The sequence below is a fragment of the Eleutherodactylus coqui genome, chromosome 13 (genome assembly GCF_035609145.1).
Source record: "Eleutherodactylus coqui strain aEleCoq1 chromosome 13, aEleCoq1.hap1, whole genome shotgun sequence".
Classification (NCBI taxonomy): domain Eukaryota; kingdom Metazoa; phylum Chordata; class Amphibia; order Anura; family Eleutherodactylidae; genus Eleutherodactylus; species Eleutherodactylus coqui.
This window is the reverse complement of record NC_089849.1, coordinates 20,026,757-20,050,679: the sequence shown is the minus strand read 5'-3', so window position 1 is coordinate 20,050,679 and position 23,923 is coordinate 20,026,757. Positions and strand designations below refer to the sequence as shown.

The window sequence follows — 23,923 nt, the reverse complement described above, 5'->3', positions numbered from 1 at the left end:
GAGGAAAGAAAGGTTTCTACACCAACATAGGAGATTCTTTACTGTAAGAGCAGTGACTATGGAACTCTGCCTGAGGACGTGGTGATGGCGAACTCCATAAAAGAGTATAAGAGCGGCTGGACGTCTTTCTTGAGTGATACATTATTACGTTATATCGCTGATTACTTCAGAAGGGTCGGTGATCTGGCTTCTACCTCACTGAGTTCTAGGTCTCCCTCTCGAGGAGTATAACTTGGTTTTTTTTTATTTTTCACCATTTCCTACCCTCTATACATTTTTGTATTACTCAGAAAACCCTTTTAAGGGGACATATACTGTAGCTTCATGACAAATTGGCTCATGGACTTCAATTAAGGGGTATATAGCAGAAAGCCGCTCTTGCCGCATTTGCTACAGATGCAGAAAAGTCGATTAAAAAATGTCTATCCTCTACTTATTTCGGTTCTTCTGTAGATTTTTTGCACACGGAAATACGCCGCATATTTATGAGCACAAAAAAATATATATATACAGAAGGGCCCGTTGTTTTGAAGTGCAAATACACAGTGAGTAGGTATATTTCATGCATATTCGCTAAGTATTTGTATTATCCCATTCACTTCTGTGGCCTATGTCAGTGGCCATTTTTTGCACATCCGAAAATCCTGTGAATAATGGGTTACACGTGTAGATGGAGCATATTTATGATTGTGTGAATGCACCTAGAAGGGGTTAAATAAACTGCAGCACTTTTTCTTGTCTTTTTGATGTTTGTTATCATAAGATATCAGTGTTGGGTTACATTGTGGTACGTCTGTAACAGAAGGGCAGCATTTCATGATTTGGCGCTATATTCCATACTTGCAAACAATGCGTTTAGTATACGAGAGCTCAAGTTCATGGTGACACAAGGGCTGTCCTCCAATCCATCAGCGTCAACAGTTTTCCTAAAAGCTAAAGAGTAAGCAAGTAGCCATCTGTTAACTCTGCGATAGAGGCCGGCTCGGTACACACACTATAGTCCTCATGCCGGCTCGGTACACACTATAGTCCTCATGCCGCTTGGTACACACACTATAGTCCTCATGCCGGCTCGGTACACACTATAGTCCTCATGCCGGCTCGGTACACACTATAGTCCTCATGCCGGCTCGGTACACACTATAGTCCTCATGCCGGCTCGGTACACACTATAGTCCTCATGCCGCTTGGTACACACACTATAGTCCTCATGCCGGCTCGGTACACACTATAGTCCTCATGCCGGCTCGGTACACACTATAGTCCTCATGCCGGCTCGGTACACACTATAGTCCTCATGCCGGCTTGGTACACACACTATAGTCCTCATGCCGGCTCGGTACACACTATAGTCCTCATGCAGGCTCGGTACACACACTATAGTCCTCATGCTGGCTCGGTACACACTATAGTCCTCATGCAGGCTCGGTACACACACTATAGTCCTCATGCAGGCTCGGTACACACACTATAGTCCTCATGCAGGCTCGGTACACACACTATAGTCCTCATGCCGGCTCGGTACACACAGTATAGTCCTCATGCCGGCTCGGTACACACACTATAGTCCTCATGCAGGCTCGGTACACACACTATAGTCCTCATGCTGGCTCGGTACACACTATAGTCCTCATGCAGGCTCGGTACACACACTATAGTCCTCATGCCGGCTCGGTACACACACACTATAGTCCTCATGCCGGCTCGGTACACACACTATAGTCCTCATGCCGGCTCGGTACACACTATAGTCCTCATGCCGGCTCGGTACACACACACTATAGTCCTCATGCCGGCTCGGTACACACACACTATAGTCCTCATGCCGGCTCGGTACACACTATAGTCCTCATGCCGGCTCGGTACACACTATAGTCCTCATGCCGGCTCGGTACACACACTATAGTCCTCATGCCGGCTCGGTACACACACTATAGTCCTCATGCCGGCTCGGTACACACACTATAGTCCTCATGCCGGCTCGGTACACACACTATAGTCCTCATGCCGGCTCGGTACACACACTATAGTCCTCATGCCGGCTCGGTACACACTATAGTCCTCATGCCGGCTCGGTACACACTATAGTCCTCATGCCGGCTCGGTACACACTATAGTCCTCATGCCGGCTCGGTACACACTATAGTCCTCATGCCGGCTCGGTACACACTATAGTCCTCATGCCGGCTCGGTACACACACTATAGTCCTCATGCCGGCTCGGTACACACACTATAGTCCTCATGCCGGCTTGGTACACACACTATAGTCCTCATGCCGGCTTGGTACACACACACTATAGTCCTCATGCCGGCTCGGTACACACACTATAGTCCTCATGCCGGCTCGGTACACACACACTATAGTCCTCATGCCGGCTCGGTACACACTATAGTCCTCATGCCGGCTCGGTACACACACTATAGTCCTCATGCCGGCTCGGTACACACACTATAGTCCTCATGCCGGCTCGGTACACACACACTATAGTCCTCATGCCGGCTCGGTACACACACTATAGTCCTCATGCCGGCTCGGTACACACTATAGTCCTCATGCCGGCTCGGTACACACTATAGTCCTCATGCCGGCTCGGTACACACTATAGTCCTCATGCCGGCTCGGTACACACTATAGTCCTCATGCCGGCTCGGTACACACTATAGTCCTCATGCCGGCTTGGTACACACACTATAGTCCTCATGCCGGCTTGGTACACACACTATAGTCCTCATGCCGGCTTGGTACACACTATAGTCCTCATGCCGGCTTGGTACACACGCTATAGTCCTCGTGCCGGCTCGGTACACACACACTAGTCCTCATGCCAGCCCGGTACACTCACTACGGTCCTCATGCCGGCTCGGTACACACACACTAGTCCTCATGCCAACCCAGTACACACACTATAGTCGTAATGCAGGCCTGCTACACTCCCTATATGTCACGGATAGGTAAAGGGGGTACCAAAAAGAGTCCCCCTCTATTATCGATTTTTCACAGATCGTATGTCCTGGGCGCCTCACTGCTATAACTGCTTGTCATGGCAGAGCCTCGATCGATCAGTCTAGCAGGGTTGCAAGTGTTGAATTGTTGGAATACAGGTTGATTTGTACCCAGCTTTCCTAGGTTTCTGCATGCATGTAAAGCGAAAGCTCAAATCCCCACCTAATTCGTTCTAACGGCTTCTGCACTTTACAATGCCCAAACGATACTCGCTACGACCACCAGCTTTTACAGGTAAACTGGAACCCAGACGTATGTATTATGAACACAACCATCGGTGTTTATGGTTTGTTTTAAAACAGACAAGGCTGACTAATAAATTGCACATATACACACACATACAAAGGATATACAAAAAAGGTTGTTACACGGGAGTATGAAGGTATACAGGTACACACAACAAAACAGTATTTTTAAAAAACAGCAAGAAAAAAGAACGATACCAGATTTGGGACATACGGCCCAAGGTTCTGATCTTGTGTGGAGTCACTGAAAGCAAAAATGTGGCAGTCCTTACGCTGGGCGTATCTCTGAAGGCCTGATTTGGGTAGGGAACACACTTAGTTTTAAAGCCTCTGCAGAACCCCCACTGTCCTTTTTCGGACATCATCAAGGCAGATTGAGTATATGAAGGGAAGATCTGTAGGAAACCCTGATTTAATATTTTGCCCATATTTCCTTGGGAGGCGCTCCCCTGGGGAAGATATGGCTGTCATGTTTAATGTCAGAAATTTTAACTATTCATAGTTACTAAGCATGACACGTAAATTATGCCCAGGAACGCAGATATGCTATTTTAGGGTGTTTGGTGGGTCGTAACTTGGTGCATTTTGACCAGCTGGCCCGCTCAATGCCAAAAATATAACTCCTATCAGGATGGGACTTTCACACGACTAATAATCTTTATTAAAAGATTCTCCATTTATCTAACTTTCGGAGACATGTAGTCTGAGGGAACTACCTGAGGTGTTGAGCCTCATTGCAGAGGGGTCAATAAGCATCTACCAATCACTGCCTTAACTTTATTGCCATCCGAACATGTACATGAAAGACCTGACAGTTGAGAGGGAGGAAGGGGAGAATTAATATTGGGTCCACTCAGCTTTCTTACGACCCTGAACGGCAAATTGGAATGGATAGTTGGGAGACACTTTATCAATATCTCCATATCACACTATAGACCTCGCACCAGTCCAGTACACACACTATAGTCCTCATGCCGGCCCAATACACTCACTATAGTTCTCATGCCGACCAGTTACCCTCACTACAGACCTCTTGCCGACGCGGTACACACACTATAGACCTCATGCCGACCCGGTACACACGCTATAAGACCTCATGCCGGCCCGGTACACACGCTATAAGACCTCATGCCGGCCCGGTACACTCGCTATAAGGCCTCATGCCGGCCCGGTACACTCACTATAAGGCCTCATGCCGGCCCGGTACACTCGCTATAAGGCCTCATGCCGGCCCGGTACACTCGCTATAAGGCCTCATGCCGGCCCGGTACACTCGCTATAAGGCCTCATGCCGGCCCGGTACACTCGCTATAAGACCTCATGCCGGCCCGGTACACACGCTATAAGGCCTCATGCCGGCCCGGTACACTCGCTATAAGGCCTCAAGCCGGCCCGGTACACTCGCTATAAGGCCTCATGCCGGCCCGCTACACTCGCTATAAGGCCTCATGCCGGCCCGCTACACTCGCTATAAGGCCTCATGCCGGCCCGCTACACTCGCTATAAGGCCTCATGCCGGCCCGGTACACTCGCTATAAGGCCTCATGCCGGCCCGGTACACTCGCTATAAGGCCTCATGCCGGCCCGGTACACACACTAAGGTCCTCATGCCGGCCCGGTACACACACTATGGTCCTCATGCCGGCCCGGTACGCACACTATAGCCCTTATGCCGGCCCGGTAAACTCACTATAGTCTTCATGCCGGCCAGGTACACTCACTATAGTCTTCATGCCGGCCTGGTACACTCACTATAGTCTTCATGCCGGCCTGATACACTCACTATAGTCTTCATGCCGGCCTGATACACTCACTATAGTCTTCATGCCGGCCCGGTACACTCACTATAGTCTTCATGCCGGCCCGGTACACTCACTATAGTCTTCATGCCGGCCCGGTACACTCACTATAGTCTTCATGCCGGCCCGGTACACACACTATAGTCCTCATGCCGGCCCGGTACACACACTACAGACCTCATGCTTCCTACTATCCAGTTTGTTCTGCTTTGCAGACTCTCCAGATGCCTGTGAATGATGGTGGGCTGCCTCCCTCACTGTGCTATTTTCTGCCTGAACACAAGATGTACAAGGCCACCTCTGAGTGTATCCCTCCATTGTCTACCTGATGTTAGCAAACATAATGTTCGTGGTTTGTTTTAGAATGGGAAGTCTGTGTGCCAGCCCAGCCTCTCCTCCTGAAGCACATTATCCGCTGCTCACAATGCAGTGTTCTGCTGTGGACATATAAGCAGATTTCTCAGCCTGCTTCTAGGGGACCAATACTAAGTTTTCAGTAATGAAGGGGTCGCAGCATCTAAAGAGTTAATTGCTGTGATTAAAGTTAAGTCTGATCAGGTAGTTGTTGGTGAAAGAGCTAATAGCCGCCAGGCATGGAGCACACTTGGCCCACCCCATACACACTTTACAACCACCCAAATAAATTTACACAAGGCGGTCGTGAAGCGGTAAAGTAACATGATCATTTTGTAGCTCGAGTGGTTACAGACACCACAACAGCAACTATGAATACTTTCCTTAATGTTCTCCATTTTTTCACATTTTTACTATTGAAACAATGTGATTTTCATGTGATTGAAATCCGCATGTGTGGCGATACAATGCATTCTTCTTGCTGAACCATGTTGGCCCATATTTCCCGGCCCAGCATTGCATGTGCCTGTGTAAATATGGCCTGCATGCTTGGTGATATGTATCCAGAATATTGGCGGTGTTGTATAGGAGCTGCGCACACATTTGCAGACCTGACAATGGATTGTGTGGGTTTCTATAAATACACCTTTATTTAACGCTTCCTCAAATAGATTGATTCCTCATTGTGGGTAAATATAGCGATGTGACTTCTGTCGGTATATTCAGTGACAGGAATGAATATTTTTACCTTTTTCCATTATAGTGTGACAATAATTATCAGAACACATCACAATGTTGTCTCTTAGACATAAAGCAACTTTCTTTTCTCAAGGCCGGCGAAATAAAAGCGAAACAGTGTGTTCATGATGGGATATTGTGAGAGCGCTGTTACACTGCTGCACGCCATGAACACTGTGGCAGGAAGCGATATCTATGCCTGATATTTCTACCTATACCTGCACTGAATGGCCACTTTATTAGGAACTCCCATCTAGTGACACGTTGGACCTCCTTTGGTCTTCAGGCCCGCAACAATTCTTCATGGTGTAGATCCCACTGGGTGATGAAATTGTTCTGAAGGAATATCGGCCCCTGCGGACAGGAAGCTTCTTGTAGTTGTTGCAGATTAGATGGAGGTGCTGGCATGTTCTGACCAGCTGACAGGAAGGGGCCATCGGTTCATGCTGCTTGTGCCAAATTCTGATCTCCCATCAGCACGGTGCAACAGAAATCTGGATTCATCTGACCAGGAGATGTTTTCCACTGCTCAGTGATACATGTTTTGCGCCCTTTTACCCCCTGGAGTCTCACCTTTCTCTTTTGGGCTGGACCTGGTCATCTGCTGTTATACTTAAACGTGCTAAGAAACAACAGGTTGTGTATCCGGACTTGTTAGCTGGAACACCAGCATTGTAGTCAGTTGATCTTGACTGTGCAGTGCCTGTTGGTCAGAACGATTCCTGACATCCTCTTCTGACCCCTTTTCATCCAGAGAATCCCCTTTTCACTAACGGTACACTGTATGGCAATGTCTGAGTATATATCAGGAGAATAGGCTTGTTTGTTTAGCACTCCAGAAAGGAGTTATAGGTGTTCACTTATACATATGACCCTCTGTTATAACATTTTGATAATAGTCTAGTATTTCCCTACACCCATGGTCTACAATGGAGAGGGCTGCTTTAATAGAGCAGCCCCTACCGCTACTACTCTAGAGTGCTGGTTAGGGAAGGAGGGACCCCTGTTCTCCCAATAGCTAGGAGCAGGTTTCACTTCCAGGACTCCTATCAGGCATTTATAGCGTACCTGTGGAAATATCCTCAAGGAAGCTGGATAATGTCAGTCATTAGGCAGAGGGCAGGATTTCGGTTGAACGAGGGGAAGAGGGCAGGTATCGGTCTCTGTACACAAGCCACTCCTCGGATGGTTCACGCTTCATTTGCATAACAAGAAAATGCCAAATTCAATGCGAGTGGAAACCAAAGTATAAAAGTATGCTTACGCTTGTCATCCCGTCTACCACTTATGGTTGGCATAGGTTCATGGGGGATAATTAATGTGAAAGACTTGCTGTAGTGGGAGCTGTATAAATCCATATGCAGTAAGCTCTCTCCACTAGTGGGCACTACAGGAGGCTACAGCCTTTATCCTTTAAAGGGGTTGTCTCACAATGGAAGCAGGTGCAGCAATCAGCAGTCCAGCTTCTCTTACCCTCCAGCAATATTATTGGTGGCGGGCACAATGTCTGCCCATATAGTTCCTCAATGTCTGACTGTATAATGCAAGAATGGATCGTGTCTGCCACAGCATGAATGTCTCTAAAAGAGGATATACGAAGAACGGGTATGTTGGTGTGACACTCCAGAGGCAGGACGATGAGTTGTAGAATTCAACTTCTCTAACATTGTTGCTGGTTCTAATTGATCAATTCGAGAAGTTGCATTCTACACCTCATCGCCTAACGTCTTGCCTCTGGAGTTTTGTGTTGCCATACAAGGTCTTTGTTTCTCCAGTCCATATATACACTTAGTTCACCTACTGTGTTTCCCCGATAGTAAGATCTACTCTGATAATACGACCTACCCCGATTTTTGGGGGAGGCTTGAAATATAAGCCCACCCCTGAAAATAAGCCCTAGATAAGCTACATGTAAAAAAAACTCCAAACAATACTCACCTACCGCCGGCGTTCTGGTACTCGCGCTGGTCTCCGTCGCTGCTGCAGGGTGCCGTGTCCTCCTTCACGCCGACAAAGCAGTTCTTCCTGGAAGCGGGGCTTGAATACCCCGCCTCCAGAAGCTAATGCTCTGATTGGTTAACCTAGCGCCTCGTCAGCCAATGAAAGCCGGTGCTCGATTAACCAAATGACGGAGACCAACGCGAGGACCGGAACGCCAGCGGTAGGCGAGTATTATTAGACACCCCATCAAAATTAAACACTGTGCCTCTTTTAAGGCAAAAATTTATATAAGACAGTGTCTTATTTTTGGGAAATCATGGTAGTTGGAAGCACCTTGGCCCTGGGTTTGCCACTGCGCACTCTTTGGGTTGGCTCCACTCCTCATTTTTTGTCCTCAACTATCTCTTCTTGAGGGGTCCGTAGTGAAGTGTAATGATTGGCTGAGAAAAACCACATAACCGCAGCTATGTATCATGGGGAACCAGCTTTAGGCTCTGCATAATTCCCTGTAGATGAAATGCCAAAGCCCAAGTGCAGGATGCAAGGTTTTCCTACATTACCGCACTTGGGGTCATTTTCTGGAATAAATGTGGTTTTAGAAAACCAGAGAGGTTAACATTTCTTGCAGGGAGCCGGAGTCCTCGGCGAGCTGATACCCTTACATGGTTCTTGTTTCTTTAAGCTATATAGAGTCGGAGGTTTCCATAGTAACATGGATTGCAAGCGGCTCAGAGGGACGTCGTCCCTGTTAAGATCCATGATATTAAGTGCAGTGTGGATTATCTGACAAGTGATGTGATACCCGTGGCGTGTAACTGATTCTAAACATTGGGGACTAGTCTGACAGTGAAATACACTTCAAGGTAGACTCCTACTTTGTGGATCTATGCTGAAACCATTGCAAAAATAAAGAAGCGATTTGTTATAGCCCATCCGTGCTGAGGAACGATGAGTTGTGCTTTGGGAAATGTTCGTTGGAGCCACAGTGTTGTATTTGGCTACAATTTGCTTGACTGTCCAGCGCCCGTTGGTCAAAATGATTCCTGACATCCTCCTCCGACCCCTTTCGGTGAGAGTTGTTTCCATTCACAGGATTCTCTTTCACTGAATGTTTTTCCTCGATTATGCCATTCTCGGTATACTCCCCATATCGTTACACAAGAAGGTTGGCAGTGACATCCCGACCCCGGCAGGTCTAGCACCGATGACCAGAGCTCGTTGGAAGTCATTCAGATCCCTGTGTTTTCACATCTAATGTAGATTCGCAATTAAACTAATTAACAGAAAACTTGTCACATGATTTATGCTGCACTCCGGGGGCACAGGGAGAATTTCCATACAGGGAAGTGCCAATTATGAAAGGACTGGGGCTCAAAAAAGCCACTGCCAAACCAAACAGTCCACCCCGACGCCGAAAACTAAACATGTCATACATTGAAATAACTAGCATTTCCTGCGTCACTTACTTCATACGCCATTTTTACATTGTATTCAGTGTATATGTCAAGCACATGACCCGATGCCCAGTAAGCTCCGAGCTGTTCTGTATGGCATATGTCCGTGAAGTGTGTGTGGGTACATCTTTACTTACTGCACTGAGAACTTGGTTGACTGCAGTGTTAAATACAATAGGATGCTGCAATGGGATCTAACAATGGGATCCCCACCCCATGATGTGTTGGGAGGGCGGCAGGTGATGCTACAGATGTGTGTCTGCAGTCAGTAGGCTCCACAGCACAGACTCCCTCCCCTGCAGCAGCCACAAGTGCAGCAGTCACGACGCTTTAATCTCCTCATTTCTACACTCTCTCTTTTTCTGTGTTCCATATACAATTTTCATCCAGAAAATAAAAAGCAGAATAGCAGTACGGAGGGGACTAACAGCTGACACGGCTAGGGCCCTTTAACACGGGACGCCCTGTAGGGTGCAGATGCCGACAGGACGTCCCAGCGATGATAGTTCCTGTGCTTTTACAGAGGAAGGATCATCACTAGTGAATGGAGGTGGAGCGGCTCAGCGATCAGTCCTGCTTCCATTCACAATGAACAGGCAGTTGATCAGAGATTAATGACTCCCTAGTTAAGTTGCCCGATCAGCCATTCCGTTTTTTGCATGCAAAAACTGAACGGCGAACAAATTATCGTTTGTTGCCTGGTTGGGGCCCAATGTCCACGGGCGGAAGATCCGCAATTCAAAGTGCCATAGGGAAGCATTGGCATCCGCAACTGAATTTAAGCTTGTGGATTTGATTTGCGGACCGTTTGGTGCGGAAAACAAATCGCAGCATGCTCCATTTCAGTGCGGATTCCGTGCGGATGGACTCAATAGAAGTCAGTGGGTGCGGACGGTCTGCAGTGCATCCGCAAATACAATTGCGGATGCACTGCGGGTTTGAAGGTTAAAATCAATTAGGGAGGTGCGGAAAAGGCTGGGAGGTGGGGGTGCAGATTTTTTTTTCGAGCAGATGATCCGCAGTGCATCCAGGTACATCCGCGCGGAAGAACCATTACATCTGCGATCTCCATCTGCGGTATCTAATCCGCCCGTGGACATGAGGCCTTACAATGAACGATCGTTCTGCTGGATGCGGAAATCTGAGCGAGATATCAGCTCGTGTAAAAGGGCCCTTAATCAGTACATACTTGACAATACATAGCATACAGGGCAGTAATGGTAAAATATACCGGGATATTCAGGTGAAGCTTTCCGTTATGTATGTGAGTTATTTTGATGTGGAGATGTAGAACAATGAGGCACATCTATATCTATCCTAGATCTTTCTTCTATGTCTTTCCTCTCTATCAGTTCTCCTCTCTCTTAACTTTCTTCTATCTCTCTAGTATTTATCAGTCTGTCTCATATTTAACTATCTATCTATCTCCTATCTATCTATCTATCTCATATCTATCTATCATATCTCATATCTATCTATCTATCTATCTCCTATCTCATATCTATCTATCTATCTCCTATCTATCTATCTATCTATCCCATATCTATCTATCTATCTCCTATCTATCTATCCCATATCTATCTATCCCATATCTATCTATCCCATATCTATCTATCCCAATCTAGCTATCCCCATCTATCTATCCCCATCTATCCATCTATCTATCTATCTATCTATCTATCTATCTATCTATCTATCTATCTATCCCCTATCTATCTATCCCATATCTATCTATCTATCCCATATCTATCTATCTATCTATCTCCTATCTATCTATCCCATATCTATCTATCTATCTATCTATCCCCTATCTATCTATCTATCTATCTATCTATCCCCTATCTATCTATCTATCGATCTATCCATCTCCTATCTATCTCATATCTCTCTCATATCTATCTATCTATCTCATATCTCTCTCATATCTATCTATCTCATATCTATCTATCTATCTCATATCTATCTATCTCATATCTCTCTCATATCTATCTATCATCTATCTATCTCATATCTATCTATCTATCCCATATCTATCTATCTCATATCTCTCTCATATCTATCTATCATCTATCTATCTCATATCTCTCTCATATCTATCTATCCCATATCTATCTCATATCTCTCTCATATCTCTCTCATATCCATCTATCTATCTCATATCTATCTATCTATCTATCTATCTATCTATCTATCTAATGTCTGTTTTCTATCTCATATCTATGTGTCTGTCTATCTCATCTCTATCTCATCTCTATGTATCTATCCTCTCTCTGTCTCTCTCTATCTATCTCATCTCTATCTCATAACTATGTATCTGTCTATCTCATCTCTATGTATCTATCCTCTCTCTGTCTCTCTCTCTCTATCTATCTCATCTCTATCTATCCGGTCCTTGTATTAATGGATACATTAGCTGCCTTTGTGCTTGCAAAAGTGAGTGTGTTTGCTAAATAGTAAACTATGGGTTAGATTTTGTGTGGACTTTGCCTTAAAGAAGCCATTGTATATAATGATCGAGTGTTCATGAAGACTTTTAGTAAATAGGTGAACTATAACAGTGAACTGGGAAGTCACAATACTTGGGAACGATGTGAAGAAGACGCTTTGTGTTTGGTCGTGCGAGATGTACAGTACAGAGATGGGAGGGGGTAGGAATAGTAGGGGAAAGCCTCATTAATTATGTGCAGAGAGCGCGGATTGGCCGGGCGGTGCAGGTGGGAGTGAGCATGGAGCTGTATAGAAGACTGCCAGTGTGTCTGTGCTGGGAACACCGCACATTGCTAGGCAAGGGGGACTCCGAGAGAGAATCTCTGCTCCCGCCACCTGCAGCTACACATCACTGTCTGCTCCCGGCTCCATCGCAGGATCTAGCCGATTACAACCGCTCTCCTTGTGTCTAATACTCCGGCCATCTACCAGCATGGTTCAAAACGTGATTCTGGTGTTTTTTCGCAGGCGACTGAGCCAAAGACCAGCTGTAGAAGAACTAGAGAGGAGGAATATCCTGAAGCGTAAGTACAGCATTATACTTCTACCCTACTGGCTGTTTTATGTATAGTAGAATGAGAAAGTGACCAAGAAATGGTCCTCCAGGCCTCGGGTGTGTGTGGGGGACCTGTGGTCATCCAGGGTGTGGTGTATGAAGTCATGTATAGGAGACTGGAGTCAGTCAGCACCCAACTATGTTACCATTGCATCATTAGGCATAGGACTAATAGACATCACTATGCTGTAATGTACCCTCGCCACCATCTCTCATACAACTAATGCTAGTTGTTGACTTTTGATTCCTCCTCGATTAGAAGGCTTTAGTGTAAACCAGCTTAACACTCCGTGACGTGAGCGGGATGAGGTCTTTCTTTATGTGCGGACTATAACACCCGTCATACCGGGATAAGATCCCTTACAGAAAGGCCTTCACAGATGTAGCAAAGTATAACTTGACTCAACATACAGATCCAGGACGTTTAAAATTGACTTTTTTGCGGCGTTACGTTAGTGAAGCGCGCCTGTGCAGCAGTCCGGCAGTAAGTAGATGTCAATAGCGGCGCAGCGTAGTTTTGGAAGATGTTTTAAATTCATGATATTTAAATAAAACGCTGTTTTTTATGCTGGAATCCACAGAAATGCCGGAGTTTTGTGTCTAATTAATGGCTGCGCAGGCATGTTAAATAAATAGATGCAGTGCGCCAAACATTAGTTTATTGCGTGCTACACCGGTATTAAGAAGATTCTGTGCCACAGCTTATTTACCCTTTCAATATCTTTTCAAGGGCATTGTGCTGAGATAACAACAGCTCTTCAATGGCTTGAGACAACAGTCACAGTCAAGTTAAACTTAGCTGCATCTGTATGATGACGCCCGTTATGCCCGTACAGCTGCCTTGGAGATGTCTTGTACTCTGACTGCTTACATCACCACATTCCCAGGACTGATTTCTACATTCCTCTCCCCTAATGTGCGTGTTCCTACTTTTCGGCACCTGTCCGCAGTCTTGTGACAGCTTTCCTCAGCTTTTGCCCCGTGACCTTAGCAATGAAAGCTGCTGCTAATTCTGCCAGTTGAGCTATATATTCGGGCGAGGAGCACCATTGCTAAATCCAGGCCCTAATAATCCTCCTTTCTGCTACTGAGTGGACACCTGTGACCCGCTGTGTATTCACACGGGGATTTAGACACCTATCCTATTCCTGGAGGCGTGGATATAGGATGTATGTAAACGGTACATGTCTCCGACAGTGGCCATCAGGTCACGCTGCCCCCTCCATGCCGTATAATCCTCCTCCCGCTTCTGCTCGGAGTAAGCTTGCATCTACATCCAGCAGCTTGTTAATCAGTGTTCGCATTCCCAACAGTGGGACTAATATTAATACAGGTTGGTCAGGTCATTGCTATAGGCATAATGGAAAATAACCAAAATTCATGCATTTGGGGATACGCTGGTGTTTATGGAGGACGGCGCGAAGAGCAACGATTAAAATACAGCCAAGCCAGCGTGCTGCTCTGCTCCACCACATACCTCATTATCATGTAGTGGAAGGAACGATGCTTGTAGGATAAGATAGGAGTCCTATGTAGTAATGCTTCTGGTGACCCCCGGCAGCCATAGTCGTGATGTATACGTCCTTGCCTGGGTATCCATTCTGTAAACAGGATGCAGAGTGTATTGGTGTGATGAGTTTCACATGCAGCGAGCTGTTCTCGTACAGGTACTAGTCGTGTCAAGGACGGCAGAAACTTCTCACACAGTAGATCTGTGATGTTCTCTGTGCACGCCTGAGGAAAAAAGGAGAATGGATACAGAACAAGCCGAGAACAAACACCGTACACATAACATCCATATGGCAAGATATTTGTATATAGGGGTACAAATAAACCAGCAGTGAAGAACTGTAATCATGGGGCAGCAGCAGAGACATTGCAAGGAACTATGGGTGCATTTGCCGTATGTATCCATAGGCTCTCATTCACCTGACGGAGACTGAAGAGCGTCCTGCAGGCCTCTGTTGGGCTGGATTATTTCAGTAAGCTAATTTTTTATCTGCTGTATAGATTAGCACTGCATGCTGCACTATTCCATACAGAGAAATCCCACAAATAAGGTGTGCTGAGTCGAATAATATTAACGGGATAATCTCATCTCTTGAACCATGATTTAATGGGTTCAAAATCGCTAAACAATGCACTCACCCATAACATATTTCATTCCAAAATGCTCCATTCTCCAGATATTTATTCCTCTGCCCTCTTGGTTGTTTACTGCTCGTTGCCAGGAAAACAGACCACCTCTTCTATGGAAAGAGATAGCTAGAAAGCTAGTGTGTATGTGCTTCTGAGATCCCGGCCACCAGATTTAGATGAGAGAAGTGCACAAGCGCCATCCGCCTCTGTGGTTGTTTTCCATAGGTCTGTTTTCCTGGTAAAAACCAGAAGAATCAATAGCTACAAGAGCAGGAGAACGGAGCATTGTGGCAATAAATATCTTATGGGTGAGTGTATTGTTTTGCAATTTCAAACACATTGAAATCGGATACCTGAGATGGGATTATCCCTTTAAGGCTTCATTCACATCAGCTTTGGAGGTTCCATTCGGAGCCTCTGCCGCTGAATTCCGTTAAACTACAGCACAAAATAGCGCTTTTTAATCATAATAAATGTCAGAGCGCACAACGAAAATCCAACAGGCCCCATTTAAGTCCAAATGGTCTGTTTGGCACTGTTCGGTGCCATCATCAGATGGATCTGTTTTGCCCAGGGATTCCTTAACGGAATCCATAACAAAGTTGTAAATGAGCCCTAAGAGTCCTTTTACCCAAGACGATTGTCGGGCACCTAAGCTCCCTATAGACCTCTTTTCACACAGGAACGATAATCGTTCAGTGAAGGGAGGCAGAGGGCGCTGGAGATCCTTCCGATCACCCACCTCCATTTACAATAAACGAGTAATCACTCATAAATGAATGACTGCCTGTTTACACAGATTAATCGGCGTTTGACTTTTATGCCTGCAGAAACTAAACGACGAACAATAAGCAAATTATTGTTTGTCGTTCAGTCGCTAGCACTGTTTACGCCGAATGATTCTTGTTCAGTTTTGCATGATCCAGTGATGGCCCTAACAATGGGCGATGTATGCAGTGGCATCCATTAGAGGTACAATATATGTCAGGAAATCCTCCCGATGTATACCTCCAACAGAAACAGCAAACGCAGTGTGGCATATGGGGATAACAGGGAGATCCTGCTGCGTACAGAGAAGCTATACATATAGGAGAACAAAGCCCTTTAAAATATATAGGATTTCAGTGCAAGCTGTACTAAGCAAATATGTCCTGTAGACAGTGGCTGCCCGTCTGACACGAGATTGGATTATGGGATAACAAGAATGCCAGTGGGCATCTGGATGCTTTTACACATGCAGGGTAATCTGTAGCTTTCAGGGGTTTCCCTTAGCTCCGTTCCTAAACATGGCATTCCCGGATTTTTTTTTTCTATTCGGTTCTCGTAACACTGACCTGAATCTTTTTTTAGCTGACAGTTCTAAAAATAGCGCTGTCGTTTACTACAACCCCGCTGCAGATAATGCATTCCACCCACCAGCACTGCAGCAAGGGCTATATTTAGCTGCCGCGCAGAGGCGTTCTGTGGAGTCTTCATGTCGCGTCTCCCAGGAAAAGTCCCTGATACAAAAGCAACCCTCGGTTCACTGAAAAGGCCGGCCATTATTAGCCATGGCCGTGTCTGTTCCTGTGCTTAACACTGATGGGAGCCCTGTGTATTAAAAGCTAATGTGTTGTGATGACCAGCAGGAGCGTCTTTTGGTTTCAAAGAGTTTCTAGGAAAAGACCAACAGAAAAGAATAGTAATACGAAGGCAAATCTACAAAAAAATATGTTCGCTGTGTTTTAAAAAAACATCCATGAAAAATACAGCCATGTGAATAGATACATAGACTTACATTAGCTCTGTATCTACATAACACAGACCAAATGCGGAGCTAAAATACGCTAGTCTGACACTAGTCTTATAGAAAGCTTTAGGGATATGTTCCCATGGACTGACCGTCCATGGGAAACATCTGTACAATATCTGCTCAGAATCCGCAGCAGCACAAATCACACCAAATGGTGTTTTTTGTTCTTGTGGATCTCAGCACTGTAATGCATTGTAAAGTGTGAAATCCATAGGAAAGAATTGAATCGCTGTCTAAAATCTGCATCACATGTCGATTCCATCCAGATTTGTTCCATACCATGTGATGAGATTGATGAGAATACACCTTCTCCTCTCCACTGAGCCTCTAGAATATACACATGTACTCACCAGTTCTTGCCGCTAGGTTTGAGACGACTCAGAGAACTTATCTTGTATCTCCTTTCCTTTCCAGAAAGAAATGACCAGATAGAACAAGAAGAGAGAAGAGAAATCAAACAAAGGTTAACCAGAAAGGTGAGCGCTTCTTTATTTCTGACTACTGGGGCTCCCAAGCTATATAGATGTGGTCACCACAGCACAACTAGAACGCCCGCTTAATGCCAGTAGGAGCTTCCATATAAGCTGTCGTCTTCTTCTTAGCTATCCTACATATATTCACATATTTTGGACTCCATTAATTAAAAGCAGGGCAGCAGTGATGATTTTGGCAGTCCCCATAGCTGCTTATTTAATTGGCAGCTGAACTAGCTTGACAGTGTTTACCGTGAAACCGGATTAGATGAGGATTAAATTGGACAGAATGCGGCTGTTCCAGGATGTCAGCCGTTATATAACTATTACACGGTATTATCTTCCCATGTGGTTCACAGGTGCACGGCTGCGTTCCGCACTAACTCACGCAGTAACATACGGCTTGCACGCTGCATACAATAGTTTGCTACCGTGTTTGTAGAGCAATGTGTGATTGCTCTCAGTGAGAGAAACCAAGTGATCTTGTAGATAGGATACCTTCTAATGACTAACAAAAATACATGATGTTACAGCGAGCTTTCAAACCTACTCAGGGTTCTTCATCAGGATGGATCGTACTATAAGCCTGATCAAGAAACCTTCAGTGAGTAGTTTTGTAATCTTGCTGTAACATCACTTACTTTTCTTAGCAATTAAAAGGCATCATTTTTGAAAACCGGTTTTTACACGCCTCTTAGGGACGGTTCACATCACGGTTTGGACATCCGTCAAGCGTTATTCCCTGTGGATAGGGGATAGCTTGTGCTTGTAGTACAACCCCTTTACAACATGCTGTGAACAGCTCCTTACTAAATCTTACCGCCTGACTAATGTAAATGCCGTACAGGAATCATATTATTAATGCAATCTTCGCTTCTTTTCCTTCCAGCTGAATCAGCGTCCGACTGTAGACGAACTGCGAGAGAGAAAAATTCTGATACGATTTAGTGATTATGTGGAGGTGGCGAAAGCTCAGGATTATGATAGGCGAGCGGACAAGCCGTGGACGAGATTATCTGCAGCAGACAAGGTACTAGGAATATGATGGAATCTGGGTTACAGTCTGGGGTGGAAGATGAAGAGGTGTACTAGAGGGCTAAAAGATCAAATCTACAGGACTAATCACAATACACTACACACCTAGGGTCAGCATTCTAATCTGCACTGCTTAATGTGCGTTAGATAACGAGATCGGTGCTCGTCTACCTGGCCTTCTCACAGGCCACTTTAGACAGTATGGGTGAACGACAAATTGTACATACGATCATTTAGCCCCCATACAGTTTCCGCATTGCTGGCAGCACATTCACACAGGGAGAAGCGCTGCCGCCGCCGATCAGCTGGTGAACGGGCATCTGCTTGTTCGTAGGCTGACTGGGTGTAGCTTCACATGGCCTGCTAATCAGGCACACAGAAACTCCTATGATCATTCTTGCCCAATCATCAGGTCATGTAAAAGGTCCTTATCTGGGTATTCCCATCTCGGCAATTCTCATGTGCCTGTAGTGCCAAGCCAGGCCACTGCAATGTTGACAGCACTATCAGCTTCCAGCTCTGTCTGAACTGAGAGCAAACCTCACAATTAACTATGGATTAAACTCTCCTGAGGATAGGTCATCAATAGTAAAAGTCCCAGATAGCCCCTTTAAGAAGCTTGGTTTCATCTCGTTAACCCAATACAGTCCATAGTGTTTGGGAATGGCTGTAAGGTAATGTTAAGCCACCTTATATATGGCGTGACATACTGTCAGCATTCAGCAGGGTTGTGGAATAGGAAGTTTGCAGGATGCTGCCATCTATAAAGCCGATCCTTTACTTTGCTGTCCTGTTTGACACTTCATTTACCATCACTTCTATATTATATCTGCAGGCTGCCATTCGAAAAGAACTTAATGAGTATAAAAGCAATGAGATGGAAGTACACGCCTCAAGCAAACATTTGACCAGGTAAGTGTGCTGAATATACCGTCGTACAAGGGTGGAGCAGGGAGGAACGGTACGCCGTTGTTAAATGTGTGATGGAGCTAGTCAGACATTCTCAGAACCTCAAAGTGTTAATCTCATTTTAGAGACCAGATATGCCATAATGTTCCAATAGACATGGGGCTGACCTCTGGGAACTAGCTTCCCATATCAGGACATTTCTTACGTTGGTCCATTGTGACGCTGTGTAACGTCACACATTATGTACTAATATATCTCTATACCAATTAGAGTTCAGGCTTTCTGACCCCGAGTTTCAAATTCCTGTATAGCCATAGAAGTAAATAACAAATTCTTTCTTCTTTAGTGGCCTATAGAGGGAGCTGAGGAGCTTACTATATTATTGAGTTCTCTGTATAAACTGTATGCAGTAAGCTTTTTCAGCTCCCTCTAATGGTGACTGCAGGCAGACAGAATTTTAGCATTTAAAAGACTTGCCCAGTTGTAAACTATTGATTGCCTATGCTCAGGATAGGTCATCAGTAGTAGATATGTGGGGGTCTGTCACCCTGCTGAACAATGGCATGGTGCACGGATCAGATTTCTGCAGGAAGAAGACAGCACCATTCGCACTGCAGTGGCCCAAGCTTGGTATTACAGGAAAATTCCCATGGAAGTAAATGGGAAGTTCATGTGCAATACCAAGCTAGGCAAGTGCAATGGGAAAGGAGCCATGTGCTTCCTGCAGAAATCAACTCAGTGCACTGGCCTAAAGAACAGCTAATTGCCGGGGACCCTGGGGGACCGACCCCCCCGGATCTATTATTGATGATCTACTCTGTGGGCATGCCATCAATAGTTTACAACTGGACAACTCCTTTAACTTTATGCTGTGTGAAAGGAAGCGGCCATTGTTGCTTTGCACTTGAAACATATAGTGGTGACACAAATAAATATATATTATAAAATTAAACTGGAGAATCTTAGAGCTATATAGATGATTAGTAACAATGTGATCTAAGAACTAGAGAATGACAAATTAGCTGCTGCCAGCCACGGCACGGGAATGTTATACTATGCATAGAAGTTATTCTAGAAGTACTACGCTTCAGATATTAACCTTGGCCTTTTTTTCCCTCTTCCAGGTATCACAGACCGTAAACACTTTCATGCAGGAAGTATGGTCTTACTTTGCAGTTAACCACTGAACATGTTCCACGAGGAGCAATGGCGTTCAGTTGTGAAGTTGAGCGCTTGGCGCTCTGCTATTTACGCGGAGATCGCTTGTGGGTGATATGGAGGGATTGTCTGCTACCCTTCCTAACGTAGGATGGAATCGTGATGGGTTCACCGCGCATATCTGGGGACTGATCAGCCCCTGATGGGGGAGAGAATCTAGCTCAAGGATACACACGCAAAACAAAAGTGGGTGTCGCTGAAAGACACTGGAAGGAAACTTGTATGAAGCTGTATATTGCAGCGAGACGCTGTGCATGGCGACATCATCATGGACATGCGGCCAGCGCATCTTTCAGTATTACATTGACATGTCAGCCTAATCACACTTTCTTTGTAAAGTTCATGCCTCGGCAAAAGATTTTCATGTTTTCTATTTTGTTTCCTTTTTTTAAGATGTTACATTTTCCTGGTTAAGTTAATCTTATTAAAAAAAAGAACAGTTGCTGAAAACGTCCATCTAAGTCTTAGTTTATACAAGATCCAGCATGCACTGCAGCGATGGATACACAGAGCACGAAGTTCATGTCAATGGGAATTGTTTTATGTAGGACAGGGCTACCAAGAGGAGTTATCTTAGTAGATGAATGATGCTTTTATAGAATTCTGAACTACATTTATTTTAAATAAGACTTGTTATTGGAGGATATAGTATTCAGCCAATTTTAGGGTTGCTTCCTTCGGGAAGGTGGGGGCTTAAAGTGGCTTTCCGGTCCTGAGACAAAGTTCTACCCAGGGGCCAAAGGGCAGAGTTATATTACCTGCTGACCATTATGTCTCGGGTCAGCCTGCTCCTGGACCCAGTTTGTGGTCTTCCAACAAGCGGCTGCTGAAATCTTGACTACCTAATACATGCTATGCAATGGAAGTGTGTTAGACTACTGATGCACTATACCTGCTCTCCGTTTGGCCAGTGGTATTCATGTGGTTAACTATTTAGAGTAGTATGAAGTGCCTTGGACTACCGATTACAGATGGAAAGGCCAGGAAAAAAAAACAGAAATATGGGGAAAAAGTTTTTTTCTAAAGCCATTTTTTATGTTATATAGTTTGATTACCACTTCATAGATATATTATTTAGCAGTAGAAAAGAATATATTCTACACACCTTTTTTTCAATTTTTCCAGAAAAAATGGCCTGGAAAAAAAACTACAGGAAAAAAACTTTTTCTCCCCCAATTTTTCAGTTTTTTTTTTTCTCCAGGCCATCCCATGTCTACTACCGATACAGTAGGGTGGCCCAAAAAATAAAGTGGCAGCTATACAGTAAGACACCTTCCCAACTTGTTCCATCTGCTAATAGTATTGTTTGGGTAACGTTTTAGCATTAAATTCCAACTGCAAGATGGCGCTCAAAACTGATGTATATTGTGAGAAACGGCGCTTAAGCGCAAGATTTCCAATTACACGAGCGACAGCATTAATAGTAAGAATTGGCTTTTTACAATGAACCACTATACTTTAAAACATTACGTTTTTCGTCATTAGTACAAAGTCTGAAAAGTCATGGTCCTTGAGCCCAGCCTTGTCGTAGACATAAGAACCGGAAACTGCCCCAAATAAAGGTTTGTTAAAGAACAAAATTAGAGGGCGTCTTGCTTTGTAGTTGAAAGTTGAGTTTTTTGGGCCACCGTAATTCACAGTGTACATTAAGTAGTTAGAAGGCCCAGAGGACGGACGGTAGGTAGCACAACCTCCCCTCCAGTACCCGGACACAATTCTGGCTGCGTTCACTTAAAAACGCAATAAGTAAATATGACTACAAACGTACAAAAGAACAGCCACAGTGGTCCCTATGTTCTTACAATATTTTGAAGCGCTTGTGAAAAACACATTTTTTGCACATTTTGTGCTTTCTATGTACCGTGTTTTATATGTCACTATAGACTTTCAAAGCAATATCTAAACAGGTGATAAATGCATGATCGCTTGGGGTCTGACCCTCAGGTAGTGATTATGAGAATGGGGGTCCCGAGTCCCCTGTGTAAATACAGAGGCAGTGAGCATGCAGACCCCCAGCGATCATTTTTTGTAGGAAAAGGTGTAATTTGAAGCTCCTCGGCCACAATGCAAAATCTGGAACAGGACTCCCAAATATCACATGCCATTTATAATATGTCTTATGTGATAGAGGGGCTAAGGCTACAAGGACCCGTAGCAACTGCTACCTGTGCTCCTCTTGTAGCCACACCCCTGTTGGTAGGTCTGTTCATACACGTCCGTTTTGACATGGATTTGGTCCAGATTCTTCACCAAAATCTGAGGACAATGCATGTAAATGGGATTACAACAATTATATCAAAATGCTACTGAAAAGTTCAGTGCAGATTTTTGTGCGCACCATGGGCTGTGTACGTATTTTGCATAGAAGAGCTGATTAGTAGCCCCGTGATCCTCGTGCGGATCTACTGCACACCTGTAGCACATTCCCCTCAGATTTCTGACATTTTAATACCTGTTGAGTTTCATGCTGACGTGTGAACACATCAAAAGGCTGGTTTCACACCCGCATCGGGCATTCTGATTTCCTGCTCCTGTGCTTTTTCTTCTGGTATTTTGAGCCGAATCTGATGAAACCTCTGCCGGCAGGCTCCGACAGATGTGAAACCGGCATAACACCCCTCTGATGGAAAGCGCATATGTAGAATTTGGCATGATTTATGTATGCACAGAACACTAAAACTGATACACATGAACAACATACATCCTGCGGTAATGACCCATAGCATCTCATGAGAACTTCAAAGATGAGCATCTTAAAGGGTTGTATTAGAACATAATACTCACAATGCACCAATCCCATATGGGACATTTAATTTATACGTACCGTACAGTAAACAGCAAAATAATTTCTTGCTGGGGTCATTAAAATGCACATGTAAATTGTGTGCCAGATTAGGAATGAACAATATGATTAAACAAACAGGGCAAATTATTAGCCCAAACGGTGTCCATCCACATTACATAACAGCTGCACAACGTCATTCTGATCAAAACAAGCTAGAATGGACCAGCGCCGGACATGAAGAGAGACTGAAGTCCCCTCCGCACACTGAGCAGCTCCTCTTCTTGCTGGGATAGAAGGACAAAGGGAGACAGAAAAAAGGCCATTAGATGGGATTGTGTTACTACAGGATAATGTCACAAAGCCAGACCAATTTCATTAATCCCACCACAGCCATAAGCTGAAACCCACAGTTGGATCCACTTACAAAGTAACATTTATGGATATGTAATAAAATATAATAGAGTAGCAATGAATTAAAAAGATCAGAGTCTCAGTGTAGTGTGAGTGAATGTAATCCAACAGACAAAACCGGTCAAAGAGAAACAATATCCTGCCTTGCTGAGTATGCACAAATATCACGACTAAAGGCCCATTTACATGCAATGATGATCACTCAAAATTCGTTTAAAAGGTTTTGAGTGATTGCTTTGCATAAACTGCTAATGGACAATAATGTCCATTAGCAGCTTATCACCTTCATTTGCATGTAAATGGGCCTCCAGAGAACAGCACACAGGCTTTCTGCTGAATACAATGTAATCAGCAGCTCCGGTGGAGAAGACCGCACCATGGACAGCAAACAAACCATGCGGTCTGTGTTATTTTCTCCCTGGCTGAACGATTCGATTTTATGCTCACCTAAAAATCATTGTTCAGCCAAAAAGTGAAAGATGGAAGCATTTACACACAATGAGTATCACTCAAAGGATGGCTTTTGAGCAAATTTTGAGTGATAATTGTTGTGTGTAAATGGGCCTTAAGTCAGATGAACTT

General features: G+C 44.8%; 2 protein-coding genes across 3 annotated transcripts in view; one reads left to right on the top strand and one right to left on the bottom strand.

Moving 5' to 3' along the window:
* The window catches only part of PHACTR3 (phosphatase and actin regulator 3), a 108,174-nt gene extending 87,600 nt beyond the window's left edge, over nucleotides 1–20,574 (top strand). For both annotated transcript variants that reach the window (XM_066588084.1, XM_066588085.1), the window contains exons 9-13: nucleotides 12,492–12,547; nucleotides 16,925–16,986; nucleotides 17,873–18,013; nucleotides 18,854–18,930; nucleotides 20,052–20,574. In XM_066588084.1, the coding sequence (XP_066444181.1) occupies nucleotides 12,492–12,547; nucleotides 16,925–16,986; nucleotides 17,873–18,013; nucleotides 18,854–18,930; nucleotides 20,052–20,067 (352 nt within the window). In that variant the 3' untranslated portion in view covers nucleotides 20,068–20,574. The remainder of the gene's footprint in view (nucleotides 1–12,491; nucleotides 12,548–16,924; nucleotides 16,987–17,872; nucleotides 18,014–18,853; nucleotides 18,931–20,051) is intronic.
* Nucleotides 20,575–22,915: 2,341 nt separating this feature from the next.
* SYCP2 (synaptonemal complex protein 2) overlaps nucleotides 22,916–23,923 on the bottom strand; it is a 100,700-nt gene continuing 99,692 nt past the window's right edge. The window contains exon 22 of the mRNA XM_066585853.1: nucleotides 22,916–23,214. Coding sequence (XP_066441950.1) covers nucleotides 23,143–23,214 — 72 coding nt within the window. The 3' untranslated portion in view covers nucleotides 22,916–23,142. The remainder of the gene's footprint in view (nucleotides 23,215–23,923) is intronic.